The sequence below is a fragment of the Mirounga angustirostris genome, unplaced genomic scaffold (assembly GCF_029215605.1).
Source record: "Mirounga angustirostris isolate CCGP_5_RB_7025 unplaced genomic scaffold, mMirAng1.0.hap1 SCAF_3, whole genome shotgun sequence".
Classification (NCBI taxonomy): domain Eukaryota; kingdom Metazoa; phylum Chordata; class Mammalia; order Carnivora; family Phocidae; genus Mirounga; species Mirounga angustirostris.
In genome coordinates, this window is record NW_026991711.1 from 136,859,658 (window position 1) to 136,884,595 (window position 24,938).

At 43.2% G+C, this 24,938-nt stretch overlaps 1 protein-coding gene across 9 annotated transcripts in view; it reads left to right on the top strand.

Moving 5' to 3' along the window:
• Positions 1 to 18,279, top strand: part of RAPGEF4 (Rap guanine nucleotide exchange factor 4) — a 289,375-nt gene extending 271,096 nt beyond the window's left edge. For 7 of the 9 annotated variants that reach the window (XM_045868610.3, XM_045868606.3, XM_045868607.3 and 4 more), the window contains 5 exons: positions 1,541 to 1,591; positions 2,395 to 2,482; positions 2,895 to 2,959; positions 13,828 to 13,882; positions 16,988 to 18,279. In XM_045868610.3, coding sequence (XP_045724566.1) covers positions 1,541 to 1,591; positions 2,395 to 2,482; positions 2,895 to 2,959; positions 13,828 to 13,882; positions 16,988 to 17,115 — 387 coding nt within the window. In that variant the 3' untranslated portion in view covers positions 17,116 to 18,279. Of the gene's footprint in view, positions 1 to 1,540; positions 1,592 to 2,394; positions 2,483 to 2,894; positions 2,960 to 13,827; positions 13,883 to 14,124; positions 16,309 to 16,987 lie in introns of those variants that run through there. The other 2 variants (XM_045868608.3, XM_045868609.3) reach the window with 2 other exon arrangements.
• Positions 18,280 to 24,938: the final 6,659 nt, after the last annotated feature.

Below are 24,938 nucleotides of genomic sequence, written 5' to 3' on the forward strand. Positions count from 1 at the left end.
GGATGTGGGGTCAGGGTTGCAAAATTAACCCCAGTTGAGAACCATCTCTCTGGAAGCACTGTGTTACATAGATTATAGTATTAAGACCCACAAAAATTTGGATTACTGTATGCCGTCCTGCCTTTGACCCAAAAGCCAGCTAAGTAAAGAAAGAGAGGTAGAGTGACAGATCTAACCAAAAATGTAATTCACTTGTAATTTTTAAAGTGGTCTATGTCCATGGCAAGTTATCGTCTAATGAGGTGATTTGGATACTACGTGTGGACTGAGATCCTTGCATCCCTGGATGCCCATCCCGGCTCTCATCCCTTTGGACTTTGCCTCTGAGCAAGGATATCATCTTTCCCCGAAACCTAACTTGAAAAGCAGTACTAGGAAAATGAGCTTGGAGGACATGCGGGAGACTAGTCCTAGAAACAAAATCAGATTTTTTACAGATTTTAAATGGGAATATGACAAACTAATTCAGACATGAGAGAGAAGGAAGAGAGAGGCGCTCTTCTGTGAGTACAGAGACCTAATTGGTGAATCCGTTGTTGCCAGTAGACTTACGTGCGGGAAGCAGAGCTGAGCTGGGAATCTCTGAGGCCTAGGACTCGCTCAAAGCTTCCACAGTCTCGGGAGCAGAGACGCATCACGCCGCTCTGCCTTGGTGTGGCCTATCAGAAGAGAACAGTTCAGGATTTCTAAGATCTCAGGACCTAAGCAAAGAGAGAACCAATAGATTGAAAGGTGGCTTGATAATGGCCGACTGGCGTTGGTATGTGGGTACAGCCAGCAGCGCTGAATCAGGAACCACAGCGGTAGAACCGTCTGTGTTCCTATGACAGCAGGGTGGAGAAATAACGTGGGGAGATGCTTGTGTGGAAAAGCATAGAGCATGTGAGAGAGGGGTAGAAAGGAGGCAGGTGATGCGAATTCCAGAGGCTCGACCGTCATCAGCTGTGCGACTTGGGGCAAGTCACAAACTGTGAGACCTAATTTCTTCCATCTATAAAACACAGGTTTAATCTATTCAAATAAATATTTATGGAGCAGTGACTACGTACCTGACACTCGTCCAGGCACTGGGGATAAAGAAACACAACTGATAAAAATTTCTATTCTTGTGCAGTTTACATTGTAAGGTTAAAGGAGGATTGAATAGGTAGTTTCTAAAACTTGTAATCCTACTATTCTCTGGTCTGAAGTCCTAATTGTGGGAATCAGAGAGTTTAAAAGGTGTGGGAGGAGGTAATTCCAAACCACTTGTGGTCTGAGAATGCAGTCCTCTGTATGAATAATTAGAAAACATTATAAAAACAGTAAGACCAAAGCATCTGTAGTTAACTTTTGTTTCAACAAAGTTAAGAGTTTTAAAAGGTAAGTTCTTTATATTCCAGATGATGCTCAAATGCTAAGACAGATTACAGCCTGGCCTTTTTTAGAGATGTTTGATTAAGAGCCGAAGAAATACATTTCCCCTAGTAATGGTAACACATGATACATATCTAGGTATCGAATCTGACATGTGAGTGTGGCATTTTCGTTTCATTAACAGAAACTGCCAAGCAAGTTCAAGAAGTTCTATGCGGAGTTTGAAAGTTTAATGGTAAGTGACAGTGACTCCTTTATTCTGTTCACTGTCTGCATTAATCTAATTTCTGATTAGCTGAATTGAAGTTCTCATTTCAGAAATTTTACCTGTCCTTGTATGACTTTAAGAAGTTTATGATCCCGTTTTAGTGCTGCTAAAACAAGCATGTCTGACTAATGAACGGCACCCTCAGGAGCTAACTTAAAGAGGACTTATGTCCCACATAAGGTCAATTTGTGTAACTAAGAAAAGCAGTGTAATAGGATCCTTTCCGCCTAGTACAGGTGGGCTCTGGGTTGGAAGCTGTATTTTCCTTGCCTTGCCAAAATTACTGTTCCCCATTGGCTGGGAGGTATTCACAGACAGAAGTGAGTGGGAGCTGGTAGGAATGATGGGATGGTTTCAGAGAGGGCACAGGGGGCTGGCGGGGCAAGGCGGAGAGGAGCAGGCGGAGTCGGAACTCCCAGGAAAGAGGCGGTGCTTCGGGGGGGCGTGTTCCCAGGAAGGAGGTGGTGCTTCGCGGGGGGGATCTTGTGGAGGGGGGCGGTTTTACACGTGTTTGCTTGCAAAGGGAATCTCTCCCCTCAATCCCTGCAGGCAGATCTCCCTCTCAAGCAAAAAAAGGAAACAAAAAGCAAATAATTTTCATGTCAGACGGGAAGTTGTTTTAAAACAAAAATCAATTTAACTACCTTTCTCTTATAGCTACAGTTCGTTGAAAACTATCTGGGGGGTAACAAGTCTAGGTGGGTTAGGAAGTAGAGGGGGTGGGATGTGTGTCGTTAATCATTAACCAGCATCTCTCTGTTTCTCTAAAGGATCCTTCTAGAAACCACAGAGCCTACAGGCTGACAGTAGCTAAGCTGGAGCCTCCTCTCATCCCCTTCATGCCTTTGCTCATTAAAGGTAATTCTAAGGAAACGCACAGGTCAAGCCAGGAAGGAATGTGTGGGGAAGAAAATGAACAAGAGCCTAATCAGGCTGAGCTCTTTGGAAAAAATGGTCCCCTCCTTCCCCCTTCTTCATCACCTCCTCTCCCCCTTGACTTTTTGGAAAGGGTTGGGAAGATTTATCAGAGGAGCAAGGATCTATGAATTGGAAGACTTGATGGTGAAACAGAGGGTTAGTTTGGAAATTTTACTAATCTCAGGTAAAATGCTTTCAAAAGTTAAACACCCAATATAAAAGGAACTATTATCAGCTTTTTTCACCTGCAGTGTTATGCAAATCCTCCAGCATAATCTAATGGTGCTATTGTGGTTTCTTGGTATGACATATTTCTGTTAGTAATTAGAATGTGACTTTTATTTCTGTGCAGATATGACATTTACTCATGAGGGGAACAAGACGTTCATTGACAATCTAGTAAACTTCGAAAAAATGGTACGTACGATATTATAACCTTAACCACAATGTTGTTTTCTTTAAAATAAAATCTGCATTTGTACTGATAAAGGAAATACTTTTCATATATGGCGCCACGTTAAAAAGGTAGTTACGCATAAAGGAGTTTTGAAAGATTTGGTTCAAATTGGCTACCTATTTTAGTCTGTCAGTTCTCTTTTGTAAAAGTGAGTGGTATTTGTGCCTCAGCTCACAGCAGCTGCTAGCTTTTATGCTGTGTGCTTGGTCCTGGGCTGCCTGTTGCTAAAATGCACGAATGTTCCAGAGTGACTTCCATGTTGTTGTTTTGTTGTAAGGTTCCTAGAGCTAGACTTCCCCAGGATGCCTTTGAGTTGTTTATCTGCTGGGCCTGACTTTAGTGCATGTAGGTAAAAGGCAACTCCACTGCAGATCCTTTTTACGGAGTATTCACCTAAATGTATAAATAAATAAAGTTTGCCCAAGTTCAGAGAAGGAACTTGGGACTCTTCATAACCAAAAACAAATTTTTAAAAAGTAACAGATGGGGCGCCTGGGTGGCTCAGATGGTTAAGCGTCTGCCTTCGGCTCAGGTCATGATCTCAGGGTCCTGGGATCGAGTCCCGCATCGGGCTCTCTGCTCCTTGGGAGCCTGCTTCTCCCTCTGCCTCTCTCTCTCTCTCTGTCTCTCATGAATAAATAAACAAAATCTTTAAAATAAATAAATAAAAATAAATAAATAAAAAGTAACAGATGTGGAACTGGCATATATTTGGTAGTTTGCAGCTCCCCTCATCAAGAAAAAGCTGTGGGGGCGCCTGGGTGGCTCAGTCACTAGGCGTCTGCCTTTGGCTCGGGTCACGATCCCAGAGTCCTGGGATCGAGCCCCACATCGGGCTCCCTGCTCAGCGGGAAGCCTGCTTCTCCCTCTCCTGCGCCCCCTGCTTGTGTTCCCTCTCTCGCTGTGTCTCTCTCTGTCAAATAAATAAATTCTTTTTTTTTTTAAGATTTTATTTATTTGTTTATTCGAGAGAGGCAGAGGGAGAAGCAGGCTTCCCGCGGAGCAGGGAGCCCGATGCGGGACTCGATCCCAGAACCCTGGGATCATGACCTGAGCCGAAGGCAGACACTTAACCATCTGAACCACCCAGGCGCCCTCAAATAAATAAATTCTTAAAAAAAAAAGAAAAAGCTGTGATGTGGCAGGAGTTACTTTGCCATTTATTTTCTTATGTTCTGTGAAGCAATAAAGCAGGTCATGCCAAAACCTATCTTTAGCTACACAGTGCAAGTTCATGGAATGCTCCATTGTCATCTAAATCCTCTGGCTGAGGCCTGGATGGTTGGGGTGTTACAGTGTTATCTCTGTGTGGGTAAGCATCTGCCCTGGGTTATGGTTTGCAGTGGGGAATATGGATCTGCAGGAAAAGCTCAGGACTGGGAGTTCAGGAAACATGAGGCTTGGTTCTCAGCTTCATTCCTTTGTAGCGATCTCTTAACTTCTCTGTGGGTCAGTTTCCCCAACAGAAAATGGGGGTCCTGCCTGCTCCATCTATGTCTGGAGATTGTTGATCAATCCAGAGTATATAAGTATTCCTTTAAGCCATACGTAGTGCTACAGAATTCTTCTCAGAAAATGGTTCTTCTACTTGTTTCTTGAAATTCAGCTGGTATACACAACTCCAGGAGAGCTAGAAACATCCTGCAGTGATCTGTAAGGATCACACCATCCAGCTTTGGGAATGAGCTTAATGCAAGCCCGGCCTGGTGAAGAAGTCCAGCGATTGCTGGGGAATTGGTTTCCATGCCTTAAGCTTGTTAGGAAAGAGCATAGGAGTCCACACTCTTCAAAGACACCCTGTGCTAGAGGGCAAATATTTCCTCAGCAGTGTTCCCCTCCAGGGGCAGAATACGAGCATCTCTAATACTGTCAGTTTAATAATGCTTTTTTGATCAAAGTAAAAAAACATTCTTTGTTCACTTATTAGTATGGAGAATTAAACATATTTCCCTGATGTCTCAAAACCTGTTTTCCAGAAATGAAAGATTTAGCAAATAGGTAAAGAACCTTCCAGATCACTTATGCAGGAATGCAGACTAAGGGATAGCTAAGCCAACTATTTGACTATAAAATATACATGTGCACAGAGGCGTAGAAGGCAGAGTTTCCTAAAGAGTTGACTGAGCTTTAGAACTTTTGATCATTAAAGTGAACAGAACAGGACAAACAAGATAGCAAAAATATCTGTCAAGGAGAATGAAAGTTGTTTCCTCTGGGCTTTTAGATCTTGGTGTGGCATCCATAACCTTCAAAGGAAGAGTCGTATCTGATGGCTGCTGAGAGAGTTCCCCTCCCCCATTTCTCCACTCCATGCCCACAGCAGTGGGCTCTTACACGCCTCACTGTGAGGAGAGACCCTTCACACCCTACTTCTCACACCCCACTCTCAGAAAGATTACACTTTAACTTAAAAGCAACTGAACGGCTGAGATAGCAGTTCCGCTGTGATAGCAGAAACCTGAATTAACAATGGCTTACCCAAGCTCAGTATATTTCTTTGCCATGTGAATGTCCGAGCGAGTGTGGTGGCTCCCGAAGCGGTCGAGGTTCCAGGCTTCTCCTCTCTTGCCGTTTCTCCATCCACACGGTTCACGATGGCAGACCACCGTCACGCCATGTCAGGTGGAGGGAAGGGAAGGGGAGAGGGAGAAGGCGAGGACACGCTTCTTCCCTATAAGGACGTGACCCGGAGTGGCACTCACCATTTGGTTCACGTTTGACTGGCCAGAAACTTAGTCACATGAAAGGAAAGTTAGGACATGTGGCCCTTATTTGGGGTATCCACATACCCCACTAAAAATTAGGGCATTCTACTACTATGAAAGAGAAGAGAGAAAGGATGCTGAAAGAGAACTGTTAACGCTCCCCTCCAGCAACTGTAAACTTCATTTCATTTGGTAAGTCACACCGTGAGAAAGTTTAATTTCACGATTGCCTTTTTGTGAGTTCGATGTTACTGGAAAATGACATGGAATTTCAAAAAGACTTGATTGTGCTTTTTAAACCTGGCTTGGACCGACCTGGCACTTGTCAGCTTTCCAACCTTCTCTCCCCGTAAACGAGCCCACGCCCCGCCCCCAGAGCGCCACACCTGCCCACGCCCCGCCCCCAGAGCGCCACCCCTGCCCACGCCCCGCCCCCAGAGCGCCACCCCTGCCCACGCCCCGCCCCCAGAGCACCACCACTGCCACTTACAACTCCCACCAGTGGCTGCTGCTGCCCGCGTAGGTCTCGGGGAAGGAGACAGCTCTCTTCAGGTTGGCATCCACGCCATTTCCCAGTCATTCATCGCCAGGCCGAGGTGGTGAGCCGAGCTGGCCGCCTTTGTGGGGCTGGGAGGCGGTCTCCCCGGAGGCAGCCCCTGCCAGGGACAGAAGTCACCGGGGTAGCCAGAAACACAGATGCCTGTTCTTGGAGGCAGCACCGCACAGACACCGCGAACCACTGTGCCAGCCCTAAGTATTTTTATTTTGAACCTTTTTAGCCTTGAGGTATGAAATGAGGATTAGAGAATTTGTTGCATATTGGTTTTCAGGATTTATGAGTATGAACAAAAGAGAATTCACACTCTGATCCTTATGCAAAGGAAAAAAAAAAAGCAGACATTCTTTCATTTGGGGAAAACATAAAGGAGTATTCAAAAAAATGTTTGAATAAAGCCCTTTGTAGCTTTCTATGGCATACATGAATATTTATAACATTTAGGAGGTAGACTAGCAATGGATTAGAGGATAATATGCTGGCTGGCTGCCACTATCCCAGGCTGCATAAAGCATGCTGATAGCCACGGTTGCTACTGTATTAGGAGGTTGGTTCTATTTCAAACATACCCATATTTAGGTGTATTTATTTATGAACATTATTTTAAGATGGTCATTTTATTTGGAATGAGAAGCATGGGGCAAGCTTCTGTACTTCTGGAAACATTAACAGAAGCTAATTCATTGAGGAAAGAGAAATGCCTTGAATCCTTTTATTTCTGTGTCAATAATTATGGCATTACATAATTAACGGTATGTTTTCTATCACCAATAATATTATTACAAGATCCATGGAGAAAGCACTAGGCTTATATCAAGTAATGGAAAAAAGAATCTCCAAGTAAAACTTGAAATGTTCAGATAGATCCAATTCGCAGAACTTTCCAGCACAATAGAAATCTACAAGAGGACTTTTAAACATATTTCCCTGATGTCTCAAAACATGTTTTCCAGAAATGAAAGATTTAGCAAATAGGTAAAGAACCTTCCAGATCACTTATGCAGGAATGCAGACTAAGGGATAGCTAAGCCAACTATTTGACTATAAAATATACATGTGCACAGAGGCGTAGAAGGCAGAAAGGCAGAAGAAAGTTTATTTCTTTATATAGAACTCACAAACCGGGCTAAATGTAGATTTTCCAAAAGATAGGTTTCAAAGCAATGCAATCTCTGTTGACTGTTCAGGCAAAGGATTTTGCTAGGAAATACAAAGAAATCCAATAAATAATCCTTGGCCTTTAGGAGATTATATACTGTTAAGACGGTGAAAGCGTAAACACATGAAATATTAAAAGCAAAAAAAGATATAAGAACTAGTTCACAATAATAATAAAAGAGATGTCCAAAAGCAAAATGCAAAAAGGTAACTTCACGCAGCTATATCAGGAGGAAAACAAAACCATGTTAAATACAACAACATAATATAATCAAATCCAGACTTGTTACCCTGAGCACCATCCAGCCTCACCTCACACTTCATCTCCTCTGTACTCAGTCCAAGTTGGCAAGACCAACCTTCTTTCTTTTTTTTTTTCTTGCCTCAGGGCCTTTGCACTAGCTGTTACCTTTGCCTGAAACTGTCTCCCTGCTAGTCTTCACCTGTCTGACTCTTTCTCGTCATTCAGGTCTCAGCTCATGTGTCTGCTCCCCCTGAGTGGTCTTTCCTGACTATCCTTTGAACATTCTTCTATCTTCTACACCCAGCATTCTCAGAGAGATAACCTTGCCCTGACAGCCGGCTTCATAATCTGGGACAACCTTTACTTGCCTCTTCATTGTCTGTTCTTCCCCACTAGAATGTAAGTGTCCTAGACCAGGTATTTTATCTGTTTTGTTCACTGATATTTCTCCAGCACCCAAAAAGGTGTCTGGCACATCATAAGTATGCAAGAAATATTTGTTGAATGAAAGAATAACCTAGTCATATTCCAGTATTGGACCTAGTGAGATAGGACAATACACTGAAGCATTTTTTTTTCCTCTGAAGCATTTTTAAAGGATTTTATATAGGGGCGCCTGGGTGGTGCAGTTGGTTAAGCCTCTGCCTTTGGCTCAGGTATGATTCCAGTGCCCTGGGATTGAGTCCTGTGTCAGACTCCCTGCTCAGCAGGGATTCTGCTTCTCCTTCCCCCTACTCTTGCGCTCTCCCCCTCTTAAATAAATAAATTAAAATCTTATTTAAAAATAAAGGATTTTGTATAACAAAGATTTAATCCAAAGTGTTTTCTATTTTATTAGAAAATTTGATTAAGCAGAATGTTCCAGGCATTTTGCATTACTGATAGTTTATGCAAGATGACTCCCTTAGCCTTCTGTTCCAGACTGGAAATTATTCTGTCTCCCCTGCTCTCTGTGGTGCTGTGTCTGCCCTTCATTGTCCTTTCCCGAATGCAGAGATGCGTAATACTCTGCATGTGCCTGGACAGGCACCTGAGCCACGATGTCCTGTGGCTGCGAGATGTACAATATACCGCGAGCATCATGCGCATTACATGTGTGTATCTGTATGTCACATACATCTTGGATATTAAAGATCCATAGCCAGGGAACAGGGCTCAGGGTTCTTTCTCAGTGATGCATATAGTGGAGGCTGGCTGAGCTCCTGGGCCTTTTTGTCTCTTATCTCTGGTCCTTACCGTGCACCTAATTCTACTTGGTTGCTATCATGGGCACAATCTTTGTATGTGAGGGACTATATATATTTCTAAATCTTGTGGGAAAAAACGCCTGTCCTAAATATATGAGGATCTGAGTAACATAATCAGGTGATGTAGTGTGGTTTTACACATGCTCAGCAAGAAATAATTGACTGAGATTCTTTACTTGATAGGCGTACAGATGGGGGTAGAATCAAATCAGTAGGGGCAGAAATAAGAAGAGGCAATGTGGGAAACATGAAGAACATGGTTGGCAAAGATCTCAAGGGGCAAGAGAAGGAAAAACAAAAACTTTTCAGGGTAGGCATTTAGAGGAGGCCTGAAGTCCAGGAGCAACTTCTCAAAGGCCTCAGAGCAGGGAGGCAGCATGGCCTCAGAAGAAAGAGGCTGTTCTGGCAGCTGTCGGCGTGTGGGAGGGAGGTCAGGAAAGTGTAACAGGGCAAGATGGCCTTGCCTGCAGGGCCTGCTGGTATGAACTTGAAAAACAGACATGAAAGTCTGCTCCTCTTCGGGGAGAGGAAAGCTCAGGGAAATCCTGGACAGGGGGACAGAAATCAGTTCAGAGGTGGCCAGAGAAGCTGGAGACAGCTGTAAAGGCCTGCTAGGCTATTGACTTATCTGGATAGGGGTGAAGGTGTAAGTTGGCCAGCCCACTCCTGCAGGCAGGGTGCCACAGAAGGGTAAACAGGGAGGCCCAGGCCCAAGGGCCCAGTCTGAGAAGAAGCCCCTCGGACCCTTCATTGGGTTCAAGGGGAATTAGTTACATCGGAGCTGGAGGGAAATTTGTGTTTGGGACCGTAGCCTCAAGGCCTGTGCCGGGCTGGAGTACAGACAGCCCCTTCCCGTGGACAGGCTCTTTGTACTGGTCATTCTGTAAGCCAGGCCCCAAGAAGGACATTTGCTTCTGAGTCGCTCTGGTTTCAGCTAAAGAAATAAACACATGAGGGTAGGTACAGAGTCCTTCGCTTGCTACCTCCTTTTTTCTTCCGGAGCTTCCCTCCATGAGTTCATGTCCTGAGGGAGATTCATCAGCCTTCATTTGGGCCCATCTCCCAGCCTTGTAGATGAAGAACTGCATGAACATATTAATTTGTGCAAATAAACTCTGAAGACCTAGACCTAGCATGGGTATCTGGAAAAACGGTGGCTGTGTGGGATTTAAAACCTTTTGCAAGGTTCTAACTGTGGACTGCTTTCTTGGTGAGGGCCATTGCAGGCCATCTGCTGAGCGGACTCTAAGGTGGTGATTCCCAGTAGGGGCAGGGGCCCATGGAAATCAGTTCCGGTGTGGAGAGTGGGGTTCATGCTGTCCACATACACTGGTTCAGAGCACCTTCTAAAGGAGTGTATTCTCCTCAATTTGCCCCTAGATTACAAACTGCTGTTCTCATAAGCCACTTGCTAAAGGGAGTATGTCATAAACCTCAGGTTTGCTGAGATGGGAAAAAAGATGGGAAGCTCTGCCTTGGAGTAATCAAGTATTTTCCCACTGGCCCCGAATCGTAGCAAAGCTGCCTGGCCTGCTCAAGGCAGGCCAACCAGCTCCGGCAGGATCATGAAACCTAGGGTATAATCTTTGGCTTCATCCCTGCTGTGGCAGTTGGATAACCAAGCTAGTGTCTCTTTAACCTTCGTTCCTGCCAACCTTAACTGAGAACACCAGTGGATAAATGGCTGTCTGCCGTCAAAAACAATATGTAAGGCTTAAGTCTATGGAAGGAGTGAAAGACTCTAACTAGATAAATGCAAAATCCTCCACTTTGGTCCAAGAAAGCAACTGCACGTCGACAGAGAGGGAGGTTTCATCCAAACAGCAGCTCAGTGAAATAGGCTCAGAGGTTTAATTCACTGGTAGTTCAACAGATGTCAGCAACGTGACTTTTTTTTACATCGTGGACTCAGATGTGTAGCATCATCTAGACCAAGGAAGGAAAATAATCATTCTTCTGCACTCTGATTTGCTTAATCTAGGACACCATGCTAGAGACTGCCCTAAAGAGACCCTAAACTGTCAAACTGTTACACTGAAAATTGTTAAAGAAATTGGCAATATTTAGACGGAACCAGAAAAGACTTGGGGGGTGGGAAGATGTCCACAGTGCTTGTCTTCAAGTGTTTGAAGAACTGTCCAGATAAGAAGGAACTAAGTGTGTTTGCTGGGCCTCCAGAGCTTACAACTAGGATCAGCGGGCGAAAAGCAAAGGGAGACCGGCTTTGATTCAGAATGATAAAGAAATTTCTAATAGTCAAGAGATGTGTAAAAATGAAAGGGGCTGCCCTTGGCAGGAATGAGTAGCTCTCAGTGGATCTATCCAGACAGTGGGAAGCTGCTGTTGATAGGCTCTAAAAGACATTTTGCACCTTGCAGACACTTGAAGAAGGGGACCTCTGAAGCTTCTTTCAGCAACCCCACCCCCACCCCCTTGTAGGTGCAGATGTCAATGGGTGCAAAAGTGGGTGGAGTTCCAGTATCCAGTTAACCCTTCTTCAGCCGTGTGAAAGCATTCTGCAAGCATGCATCCCCTGGCCATGCCAGTGGGGTTCACGCATGCTCAGGCACTGTTGCCAGGGTTTATGTGGGGCAGCTGGGACAGCGTGACCATGCAGACTTCACAAAGGAAAACAATGGGCCTCATCACAAAGCCAGATTTGGATTTCAAAGTTAAACTGAAGTTACCTTTGAGTACAATTAAAAAGGATACGTCAAAATTAAAACCATTGTTAAAATTAATCAAAGATTTAGAAAGGTAGAATGAACTCCAGAGCTGGAAATTACTGATTTAAACAATTGTTCTCACATTTTAAACCACATAATGAGCTAAAAATTATGAAGCCTCAGAGTATAGCTGTAAAGTGTAGTCTAAAACCAAAGTCAGAATGAAATGTTTTAGCTTTCAAAACTAAAAAGCAGAACAATTACTCCCTGCAAAATGGCATAGGAAGAGGTTTCTGACCCCTGCTAATTGTTTTATTATTCTTCAGAGGGGGCACACTGGCGGCATTTCCCGGGGTTTTCAGTAATTACACTCCATTCAATATCTGAAGAATTACAATAATTCTACATGGAATATACTTGTGCCCTTTGGATGCAAAGCCTAGAGAAGTGAAAAAACAACTTAAAGTAAATTAGTAGGAAAATTATCATGGTTCCTGTTTATTTCAGGGCTCCATATAGCAGAGGCTAATTTTACATTGTATGTTATATTTTCTTGGAGGTATTTGTAATATATTTCTCATGCTGATCGACAGACGTGCTGGTTTTTAGGACCCTTTATGAAAACGAAGTTCAAACTTTTCCGATTGCCTCTTTGTGTAGGAGAAATTATCCAGTACAGACACATGTCATGTAATGCTTCCAGAGTCCTCAGAGTCCTCAGAGCAGTAGTATTCAGCAGGGTATTATCGGTGTTCACATGTACATATTTGTGAAGCTTTGACTCTTCTATGAATTTCTTTTCCTGCCAAACAAACTGGAATTTTTTGTTTGTTTGTTTGTATTTTTGTTTTTTAACATTACAGAAGCTTTCTCGAAGTCATTTTCTATACTTTGGCAAGCCAAGGGTCCATGAGAGAAGAAAGCAAGGACTGGAATTACATAGGCACTCAGAGATAAGAAAATCTCTTTTCCTGGCTGGAGCCTTATCAATTTTCTGCTAGTGTTAGAATTAATCCACCATCTCTGCAGGACCCCCTTTAGAGTCTGAGCAGCAAAGGTGTCCTGAGACAATACACAGAGCCTGGGGGTCCCAGCTACTGTTAAAATATCCTGAGCAAGAAATGTACATCCTGGCTGAGAAATGGTGGGTGGGTCTCACTGATGTTTTTCCTCATGTTTCTGTCCTTCCTATTTTTTCCTCCTTTCTTCTTTTGTCTTTTTGTTTTTTATTTTTCTTCTTTTGTCTTAAACTAAGTTGAGTACAGTATAAAAAACTCTCTTATAAGTCTTTATGGCAACCAAAACATTACCAAGAAACTAAGAGGATCACTTAATGATGAAATTAACAAAGGTTAAATAAATTATGATCCATCCATAAGATTGAATACCAACTCATTTTTTAAATGTTTTAAAATGCAAGTGGTGTGGAAAACAGTCACAATGCCAGTGAAAAAATTTCTATCAGAATAGAAAGATGTGTATAAAATATGACTTCAGTTGTCTGAAAAAGATGCTTTTACGTATTTATTTTTAAAGCATTAGAAGGAAATGTACCAAAATATTAATAAAGTGACCCTGTGAAGTGATAGTCTAAGTGATTTTTACTTTGCTCTTAACATTTTCTGCATTTTCCTATTTTCTAAAATGTGCACATTAGTGTGACAATCAGAAAGGAAGAAAAAGGAAGGAAGGAGAGAGGAAATAAAATAATTAAGATTAACACTAAAACACATTCGCTGGAAGTTTAGAAGGGTCTGTATGCAGTGTTTACAAACATGTATAGGTAGAATAGTTTGATTGCATTCAGTCAGTGGAATTTAATACCTCATTACAGAGTCCTGTTTACTGGGAGGAACTTGACAAGCTAACCCTTCTCCAAATCCCGGATAGTTACAAAAGTTCACCGTGACCTCCAGAAGGGATGGTGAAAACTAGTCCCAAGGGGGAAGATACAGTCTCAGAAACAACAGACTGATGTTTATGTCAGAGGCACAAGCAAACAGTTGGACTAGAATTATGCCACGGATATTCCTCATCTGAGAAGCGCCTTGTTCGTGTGACTCTGTGCCTCTCAAGTCATTAAACCAGTGATACATCAGCCGGTTGCCCCCAGATAGTCAGTATCTCAGGAACAGGCTGTTTTTCATGGTCCCAGGTATTACCGAAATAAATAATGGTTTGTTTTCCTTTATGGATTCTATGCTAAGCTTACCTGCACTTCACTCTTTCTTTTTTTTCTCTATTCTTTTTAGCGCATGATTGCAAATACTGCCAGAACAGTGAGATACTGCAGAAGCCAAGCCTTCAGTAAGTGAAATGCCACCGTGTGCTATAATCTAGGCCTGGGTGATTGAGTCCTTTTTAATGAGGCTACAGAGATACTCTAGAAGTCTGGACAGTATCTGATCGTGTCAGGGACCGTTTGGACTGTGAATTGCCATGGGATAGGGGCCTTGAGTTGAAGGATTTTCTAGTTGTAAAACTAGAAACTAACCATAGGAATATTATTTTATGAATGAACTTAAAGAGAATAAATGTGCTCTTTGTAGTGTGGCTAGAGACAACTAAGACATGACTGCCAATAAATCCCACCTCAGACCAACTCTCTTTATGACTCACTGCTTGACGTTGAGAAACTCACATCCATTCCTGATGACTCAGTTCTATCGTTTATAAACCAGGCAAGATAATATTTATTGTCTCTTGGGGTGTTGCAAGAATGCATTCATGTGTGTAACACATTTACAAAAGTTCTCATAGCAGGAATTCATATTATATTTCTAGTATTCCCCGGGTGAATTTAAGATGTTCTTCCTAAATCTGAATGTACAGCACAATAACGGGTACCATACAATGCTTTAATATAAAACTAATACTACTAATAAATAGCAGTCTTAAACTGGTGGGGATTAAATTGCATCACCGCACCAAATCATCGTGCTCGACCAGTGCTACCATCTCCTGGGCTGGGACTTGGGGTGGGGATGGAGCTTTGGCTCCCTCGAGCTGGGCTGGGAGTCAGAAGGTAGCCCCTATAAAGTTCTTCGCTAAATTCATTGTATGAGTCACTTGAAGTCATTTGGCTTATTAAGCCAACATGATAATTTGAGATGGACGTGACTGGGCCTACCGGTAACATCCCTCCCCGCCCCGCCCCCGGTAAACCTTGTGCTAAGAGACTAAAAGTTTCTCAACTCACGAATCAGAGCTATCTTTACCCTTCCTAGCCCAGGCCTGGCCCAAAGTGAGGGTTTGCTAACACAGGATGCCAGACCTGCTAAATGTTCATTTGTTAATGTACAGGGTTGGGGGGGCGGATCTAGGAAAAATAATCTTTACTTGGGGAGCAAGTAGACCTTTAAAATTTTTATTCAAATGATTGTGCCTCCTCTTCCTTCCAAAGTGAGAATAGTCTTGTACATCATCAACTATTGCTGTGTGGATTCTAGAAGAATTGGGGTGTCTCACATCTCTTCATCTTGTAATTTACTGTCTATGTAAAGACATGGCCTTCAAGCTGTTATAAAGTGAATATGAGAATATTGAAGTGATGTCAGTCTACAACGAGGCCCGGTGAATCCAAGGCCCTTCAGGGCGTCCAGAAAATTCCTGAAATTAAACACAAAGTTTTTGTGCCTGAGAGGGTTCATAGCCTTGAGAAGGTTCTCAATGAGATCTAAGAGCAGAAGAACTGCCATAGACTCTGTTTTGTTCCATCAGCCTCTTGGGAAGTACATCCTACATTCACCTACATCTTCTCCTAGAGAAGTCGGCAGGGGTGGGATGGGGAATTATATATCTATATATAAAATACCCACTGCATTTGTTGAAGTTATCAGTAACTGCTGGTAAACAACAGCTGCTCAGTGCTGAAGTCAACAGTCTATAGATAAAGCTATAGGAATAGATTCGTAAACATTGTGGGGATATGTACAATGTAATTACAGTATATTGTACATGTAGGGTACACTGCCAGGGAAAAGCGAGGAATTAAACACTGTGGTATTATTTATATGTAATCATTATACTGATGAGTTTCTTCTTAGAGTGAGTAGGGGCCTTTGTATCTTCTCTCTGTTTTTCTATGTTCAGACCTGCACCACTACCCTCCACCCCTGATGCAGATGGCATTCCAACTGTCTTTGGGAGTGATGCGTGGATCTAAGCAGGAGGCGGTGTGTTAGGAGGGGAAGAACCCCGGCCCAGAGTCTAGACTCCGGCTCTGGCCACTCCCAGTGCCCTGCTCGATGAGAGCCCCACGCTGGTGATCCAGGGGGCAGAGGTGGCCCGTGGCCCACCGCACAGGTGCTGGGTCCAGCCAGAGCATTTCCCCCCTCTTGTTTGGAAACAATGTTAAGAAACGGAGAGAGTTCCCAGGGGAGAAATCCAGACCTCTCATTTCTCGAGAAAAGTAGGAAGATCTGGCAGCTCAGGGTGCAGATTGGCATGTGGCCACAGCGTGCAGGAGTTGAGGAGTCACTTCCAAAGGGAGCTGTGTTTCCAGTTCACCACTGTCAGATTTGGCCTTCCTCATTCACGTAGATCTCTGCGGAGGGCTCTGGGCACTTGATGCTTCTTTCAGCCCGGTTTTAGAGAAAGCTGTTAACTTCCGATCGCTCCCATGCTCACATGTGTTGGGGGAGTAGGTGAGAATAGAATAGTAACTGGGATTTCAGAACAAGTAGAATCAGGGAATTGAAGGTCTAGCGGAAGTTACGACTTCAGCCCACGTGCGCAGGCTTGCTGGAGTGGAGGGGGGTGGGAGGGATGGGGTGGCTGGGTGATGGACATTGGGGAGGGTATGTGCTATGGTGAGCACTGTGAATTGTACAAGACTGATGAATCACAGACCTGTACCCCTGAAACAATACATTATATGTTAATTAAAAAAATAAAAAAATTTTTAAAAAAGCACACATCAGTGAAGGAATGCTGTATACCGGATGCAAGTAATGAGGAGAGTCAGACTTGCTAATCTCACTGGTTTCAGTTCAGCCCAGGTGTTAAGCGCTTTTGTTAGGAGCTAACGAAAACTACATTAGTCTTGTCTGTAACAAAGGGGGCAGAGAGCTGAGTGTGAGACCCAGGTGGGATGGAAAGAGGAAGCAATTTTAATGTATAACCAGGGGCCATCAAGTGATGCTTTCACTTTTATTTGGTGCCATTTTTTTTTTTTTTTACAACATGCTATACAAAGGAAAATGATCAAAATAGATGATTCCAGGGAAGAAAAGGGTGGGAGAGAGGAGATGGAATATCCAAGTGGACATATTTCAATGAATATGGTATGTTGAAAGGTTGCAATGGAACCTTGGAATCCATGATAAATGTAATGATTAATTGGAGGAAATAAAGCTGTATCTTATATGCATATATTACACAATGCCAATTTGCTCTTTTCTCCTTCAACAGATCCTGATGCAGCTCAAGCTAATAAGAACCATCAGGATGTCCGGAGTTATGTACGGCAATTAAATGTGATTGACAACCAGAGAACTTTATCACAGATGTCACACAGATTAGAGCCTCGTCGACCATAGACATTTAAAGTGCCCAGAACAATGGTTTGCCTCCAGTCCACAGTTTTTCAAAAATGCCATTTACGCTACTACTGACTGTCTTGTCACTAGAAAATTCTACAAAACAAGCAGAAACGCACCCTGAGACATCTCAGGGCCACAGCTTACCAGCGTCCTGACAAGAGGAGAAATTCTTTGACTTGCATAAAGCCTTCACACTCTAGCTTAGGACTCCCCAATTTGTAGTCATCCTATTTTATTTCCAATTGTGCTATCCTCTTTGCTGAAACATAAATTAAGTCCCACATGAAGAGTTTGGAAGAAATACCATTGTCAAGAGACATAGCAAGCCCCTGACGGTTTTTCTCAGAGAGTTGGCAGGGGGAGATATGCTACAAATAGGGTTTACTTGGCTACATCCGTGGTGGTCTAGTTTCACAGTTTTTATCTCAACACCTTGATTTGGAGCAGGGGGTTCTTGGAAGGTGGTGAGGAATCATGTAAATCCAAATCATAAGCTGTATTCTAGCATCTTCATAGTCTTACCTCTGAAGGAATTAAACCCCACCACATTACTATAAAACATTATGGCTATTTATGTAATTTAGGGAGGACTGGTCTGTAATTTCTGAATGATATATAGAATAATATTTATGTTTACAATGTAACTTTTTTAAACTTACAAATCAGGATTACATACATAAGAATTCCACTAAGAAACTCCAAGGTTCTAAAAATTGCCAGCGTTAAGATAAAAAAAAAAAAAAAGAAAGAACATTTCAAAAGAGCACAATAGGCACAAAACATTTTTCAAAATTAAAATATTTTCCTGGGCATTAAAAACCTTTACTATTGGCTAATTATTGTTACTGATTAAAAAAAAAACACATATTTTCTGGACTTAAATGTTATTACAAATATCTTAATTTTCAGCAATTGTTTTGCACTTTCAAATAGATTGTAAATAGTTCACTCAATCAACGGTATAGAGTTATTTATTTGCTATATAATAGATATTGTGCCAAATGATTACTTTTTATTTATTTTATTTAGTATGTAATTTTGGAATACATTCTTTCCTGTTTTCACAATTAGGCTACATTTAATGTGTAGGAATTGTATGTATGTATATCTTCTGTAAATAACAGCTAGTATCTTCATTAAATATAATTGTTGACAAGAAAAGGTTGTGTTATTCTCAATTCTGATAATATGGGAGGTATAGTGGGGTCCCAGCGTTTTTGTATTTGAAATAAAATTCACATACTATAAAAATCACCCTTTTAAAGTGCAAAATGCAGTGGTTTTTAGCATATTCACAAGGTTGTTCAACCATCATCACTAATTCCAGAACATTCTCCTCATTCCTGAGAGAAACCCCATATTCATTAGCAGACACACCTCATTCTCCTCTCCCCCCAGTCTCTGGAAACCACCACCTGCTTTCTGTCTCTGTGGACTTACCTATTCTGGACATTTTGTATAAATGGATTATATAATATGTAGCCTTATATGTCTGATTTCTTTCACTTGGCGTAACATTTTCAAGGTTTATCTGCGTTCTAGCGTGTATCAGTACTTCATCTCTTTTTATGGCTGAATAATATTTGATGATGTGGATATACCACTTGTTTGTCAGTTGATGGGCACTTGGGTTATTCCACTTTTTTTTGGTTATTAGCAACAATGAAAAGCCATGATTTTAGAACTGCCTGGTATGGGGCCTCCTACCATTTCTCAGTGATTTAAGTACTTAGTAAATATTTGATGAAGAGATTTCTAAAATTCTTTGAAGTCCAGTATGTCTCTCTTTTTTTCATGTTGGCATTTTCCAGAGTGTGTTCCAGGCTATACTAGTCTCACAAGCTCACAAACTGTTCCTCCAAAAACAGACACGCAACTGCAAAGCAAAAAACAAAGCCAAGATGGTATCTTCAAATAAATTTGGGAGCCACTGCATAATATACACCCCATTCTTAGAAATGATTCCCAATATTCATTAACATATTAAAGGCTCTGAGAAGTCCCACTGCAATCCCTCCTAATATCCCACAGTGGAAGCTCACTTTGAGAAATGCTAAAGCAGGCAAATGCCTTTCTGTGTTCATTCATATCCTAGTTCAAGGTCCCCAGGGGTGTTGTTTTATGCAGTGTCATCCCTCCCACCTAGTGGAGCATAATGCCTGGAATTTACTAGAGAATTAAAAAAAAAAAAAAAGTTACCGAATAAATTTTTCTGAAGCCATTGTTTTTCAGCATTTCACTGTCTCATAGGCCTCAGTATTGACTGCAAATTTTCACCATTATATAGTTTTCTTTTTCTAGATAATTTTGAAAGCTGAGAAATGAAGCTGATAGCCTATCCCTTGGGCATTCTTGCTCTTGTTTACTCTTCTTTATTCCTACCTTACTTAAAAGCTGGTATCCTAGGGGCGCCTGGGTGGCTCAGTCGGTTAAGCGGCTGCCGTCGGCTCACGTCATGATCCCAGGGTCCTGGGATCAAGCCCTGCATCCAGCTCCTTGCTCAGTGGGGAGCCTGTTTCTCCCTCTCCCTCTGCCTCTCCCCCTGCTTGTGCTCTCTGTCTCTCTCAAATAAATAAAATCTTAAAAAAACAACAACAACCTGGTATCCTATGTCTAATAGCCTCTTTCCCCCAACCTTATGGTGAATGACATCTTTTGATCTTTTAATTTAGCTTTGACATTATTCAAAATTAATACATACCCCCTTACTCCTCCCAATGAGAATAAGGTAGCAACGGCAAAATAGAAGAATTCACACTCTAAGAACGGAGCGTAGTAGCCAGACAACCTTTCCTGGAGCAGGAGATGCAGTTAATATTTTAAAACTTGCAAATGAGCCAAAAGAAAATGAGAGGCCTACAGGGTCACAAGAAGGATAATGAGGTCTGCTGGAAGACATGAAAAAAGAAGAAAGAATGTTTTTACCAAAAATGCCTGTAGAAAATTATACATGTGTTTAACATACCTGCTTAACAAGGTCACTGGCACAATGTGCAAGAGCTAAGCTTTTCCAGCAATTTTTGAATACCATGCAGGTTAAACAGATTGCTCCTGAATTCAATGGCATTTCCTCTAAAATATCAATGCTCAATGACCACCAGTGTGAGAAAATTAAAATAAATGTATTCTGGTTTTAAAACGCACTTATGATTTTTTTTTTAAAAAATCAGCATAGGATACGCAGTGTGGTAAAAATGAACTCCTGTCTTGAATAGCTTTCCTTATACTGCTGATCTAAAATGTCTGACATTTCTTGCTGTGGAATGATCTTAATTTTCTCTGTTTTATGTTGGGGAGGAAGAATTCCTCTGCCCTTCAAAGTCCTTCTAGCTGGACTAAGAATCAAATTGACATGAGACAGATTAACAGGAGAAAATCAAATTTAATGGCATACTTAGGGGGAATACCCAACACAGACAAGGAAATTTTATTTTTTTTAAGATTTTATTTATTTATTTGATAGAGACAGAGAGAGCACAAGCAGGGGGAGCAGCAGAGGGAGAGGGAGAAGCAGACCTCCCCACCGGCCGAGCAGGGAGCCCGATGGGGGGCTCAATCCAGGACCTGAGCCGAAGGTAGATGCTTAATTGACTGAGCCTCTCAGGCGCCCCAGAAATTTTAAAGACAGTCAGGCAAAATGAGGTATATATGTCATCTTGAACCAAGAAAGAGGGAATAGGGGCCTGGGTCTTCAAAGGGAAAGGATGCAATCTTCAGGAAGAATGAAAAATAGTAAATGTTTGGTAAACACATGTTTGCTGGGCCATTCAGGAGCAATGGGACAAAGAGAGGACTTTGATCGAACAGGTCTTGCTAGGTTCCTCCCTGTCTGCAGTACCTAGTTCATATTATACCGCAGTTATGCATGGTGATAGCTCTCTTCCTGGAGCAGCTCCTCTTTTAGGCAGTTGAGGGGGAAGGTCAAGAGCTTTTCCTGAATCTGCTGGGGTTTGATTGCTTTTTAACTCAAAATCATCTTCATGCCAAAGTTGCCCACCGTGGATAGCCTGCCCTTAGGTCCTACCCCTACATCAAGAACAGCATGGTGTCAGATGGGCAGGTTACTTATAAACTGACTTATAAACCTTTAACTTAATTTAAAGAAACTAACTTAATTAGACATTGTCAGTTAACTTTCTTTTCACTGCAAATAATGGTTGAGGGACTTACTGAGTGCCAGGCCCTCTGTGAGCTCCGCGTTCAATGGTGAGAAAAGCTAGAAGGTCCCTGTTCTCCTGGAGCTTATCACCTAATGGAGGAGACAGAAAACTAATCAAAGAATCAAATGTAATATAAAAACACTCCCAGGGAAGCATCTGGTGTTCAAGGACATGTAAGAAGGGGATTTACACTGATCCCGAGGTGAGGAAATGTTTCCTGTGGAAGTGATAGTTGACCTGTACTCTGTAGGATGAAGATGCTAACGAGGCAGAGAGAGAAGAATATGTCCTAAGCAGGGAATAATCTTCGCAGTGTGAAGGGCACAAAGCTCACTGTGGCAGAGCCGAGAGGGCGCCGGCGAGCATGCTCCAGAATGTGCTGGAGACCTAAGAAGACTCAGAGCTTCGAGGCCTTCCAGGCCTTTTCAAGGAGCCTCATGTTTGACTAAGAGCAGTGGGAAACCACTGAAGTGCTGGAGGTGGGGGGTTGCATTCCTAATGGTAGCCCTTGGAGTTCAGGGTCATTGCTTCATGTTGCCACATTGTGGGGACACGTAGTATCACCCCTAATTCCTTACTGACTGACTGAATTATGCAGGCTTAAAGGTAAGGCAGAGGGAATTGTGGATAATGGTAAATATTAAAAGCAGTAGTGGACCCAGACGCTCACCCAGAGTCAAACCATCTCTCCTCCTGATTTAGTCCCACTGGACCACTTTTAATTTTTTGTGATAAGACATACATAAAACTTACCATTTTAACCCTTTTTGAGTGTATAGTTCGATGATATAAGTACATTCACATTGTTGTGCAACTCTCACCAGTATCCATCTCCAAAACTTTTTCACCAGCTCACTCTAAACTACCTATTGCACAATAACTCCACCCTTCCCCTCCCCAGCCCCCAGTAAGCACAATTCCGCTTTCTGTCTCTTTGAATGTAGAGGTTACCTCATATAAGTGAAATCATACAATCTTTGTTCTTTTGTGTCTGACTTGCTTCACTTAGCACTACGTTTTCAAGTTTTATTCCTGTTGTAGCATGTGTCAGAATTTCCTTCCTTCTTAAGGCTGAAAAATATTGCCTTTCATGTATATACTATATTTTGCTTATCCATTCATCCGTCATTTGGTTTGTTTCCACCTTCTGGCCTTGTGAGTAATGCTGCCGTGAACCTGGGTGTACAAATATCTGCTCAAGTCCTAGCTTTCATTCTTTGGATCTGTACCAAGAAGTGGAATTGATGAATTATATGGGCATTTATGTCTAATTTTTTGAGGAGCTGTCCTATTGCATTCCACAATCGCTGCACCATTTTATGGGCTACATCTGATGTAGCCCACGCGTGCCTATGTCCTCTCCTTGGAGACCAAGCCTGCCAATGCATGACATGGCTGCTGGGAAGAGCAGTGGCCAGGGCCCCCAGGGCTCCATATGTGGCTATCCAAGCATGGAGCAGGAAGCTCCCATTTGCCACAGCGCCCTCCTTTAAGCCAGCATGACCCATGAGGCAGTCACAGCCCCAGAACCTTGGTCCGTCCCTGCTGCCTTGTTGGTCACCGTGTCAGACTACCATTGCCTGTGGCCTGACACTGAAGGACTGGAGGAAATGTTACTAACCCCAAGAGAATAAGGGCGTGGGAATGGGAAAAGTGCCTGCCTTGCTTTGGCTGCTTTGCACGTGCTTGTCCAGCAGCTAGGGAAGGTCAAGGATGATGCCACAGAAAGCCAGCATCTTGGTTCTTGGGCTGATTTAAATTTAGAAAAATTATAACCCTGTTATAAAGGGAAGTCAACACAAGGCACTGTGAGCTCATGGGCGCTGGTATGGGAGCTCCTCCAGACCTGGGGAAGAGAGAGAGAGGCTGGGGCCAGGGCATGGGAGAGATGTCTGATTCTGCAATAGCCCCCTCCCCTCAGCCCGGCGGGGAGGGTTCAGATTCTTCCTTTGTGGGGAGAGGCAGGACGAGTGAAAATTCTGTAGTAGGAGGACCAACACAAGAGAATAATTGGAGCGAACGTTGGCATAAAATTCTTCAGGACAGGTTTTGCAGTACCTGAGAATAAAAGAGGATTGGGAGGCCCTAGTGAGGTGTCTATCTATCTAATTTAAGGCCGGTGGCAAGAGTCTCTAGGGTGCTAACAACAGGGACCCGGCAGGAATGGAGGACAGCTGATGGTTCCCGCAAGAGTCTTGACATTTCAGGGCAGAGAGACAGAGTCTAATAGTTCAGTCTCCCCAGTGAGGAGAGGGGCTCATTGTGAGGAGCCACAGCAGCCCTGGGGGTAGACAGATTCTGCACCAGCCAAGAAGGATGAGGAAAGAGGTGGTCCATTCACACTGTGTAAAGATAAACCATATCAGTAAGTATATCAGCTGTTGTGTCTATTAGACAGGGTTCTCCAGAGAAACAGCACCGATGGAATTTACGTATATGTGGAAGGAGATCTCTTTTGAGGAATTGGCTCACACAATTATGGAGGCTGGAGCATCCAATATCTGCAGTGTGGGCCAGCAGGTTGGAGACATGGGAGAGCCAATGGTGTGGATAAAGTCCAACCAGTCTGAGGGAGAATTTCCTCCTGCATGAGGAGGCTGGGCTTTTTGTTCAGTTCAGATCTTCAGCTGATTGGATGAGGCCCACTCCGTTGTGGAGGACTTTCTGCTTTCTCAAAGTTCACCAGTTTAAACATTTACCTCATCCAAAAAAACATCTTCTAAGTTAACACGGAAAACGAACTATCACACTGTGTAATAAACCACCCCAAGATTAGTGCCTTAAAACAACAACAATGACTCTATGGGCAATCGGGTAGTTCGGCCAATCCGGGTCAGGCTCGGCGGGTCAGGGCTCAGCTCGGTCATGAGTCTGCATTCGGCTTGTACAGGCTGGCCTCAGATGGAATGGGTCATCTCTGCACCACACAGCCTCTCATCCTCCAGCAGACCAGGCTGGGCTTCCTTACTTGCCAGCTGGGAAGGGCTCCCAGGGAGCAAAGCAGATAAGCGAGAGCCTTTGCATCCCAGGCTCCAAACAGGCTCATTCACTTCTGCAATACTCTGCTGGCCAAAGTGGGCCAGGGCGCCCGCCAACATTCAAAGGGTGGAGAAATAATGCTGCGTCTTGATGTGCGGAGCTTCAGAGTCCCATCACATAGACTATGGATACAGGGAAAGGAAACTTGCTGCCATTTTCACAGTCTACTAGAGTGGGGCTAGCACAAAATGTGAGTGGCTGGAGGGGACACCGCTCTTGTTTGGGGACAGTTTTTCAGGGCCTGGTGCTGCCAGGTGTTTAAAGTGCTTCTCTGGGGGTGAATCTAGCTCTTGGGGAAGGAACATGGAATATCAGAAAGATAAAATCAGACGGATGTGGGTTTGACTCAGCATCTTCATGTGTGTTAGGAAGAAAGGCAACCCTTGTCTTCAGCTGGCGCTGTCCCACTGGAGAGCTCTCCTTCAACCAAGCTTCCTTGCACATCCACGGTCTGCACCCCTACATGCAGGAGGCCTCAGCTGTGGACACCGGCCAACGTAGTTAACCCCTGAGCCTCAATCTCCACCTCTGCTCATGGGAATCCTAATACCTCCCTCACAAAGGCTGCCTGGGGATTCAATGAGTTAAGGTATATAAAGTGCCTGGCACAGGGAGTGCTTG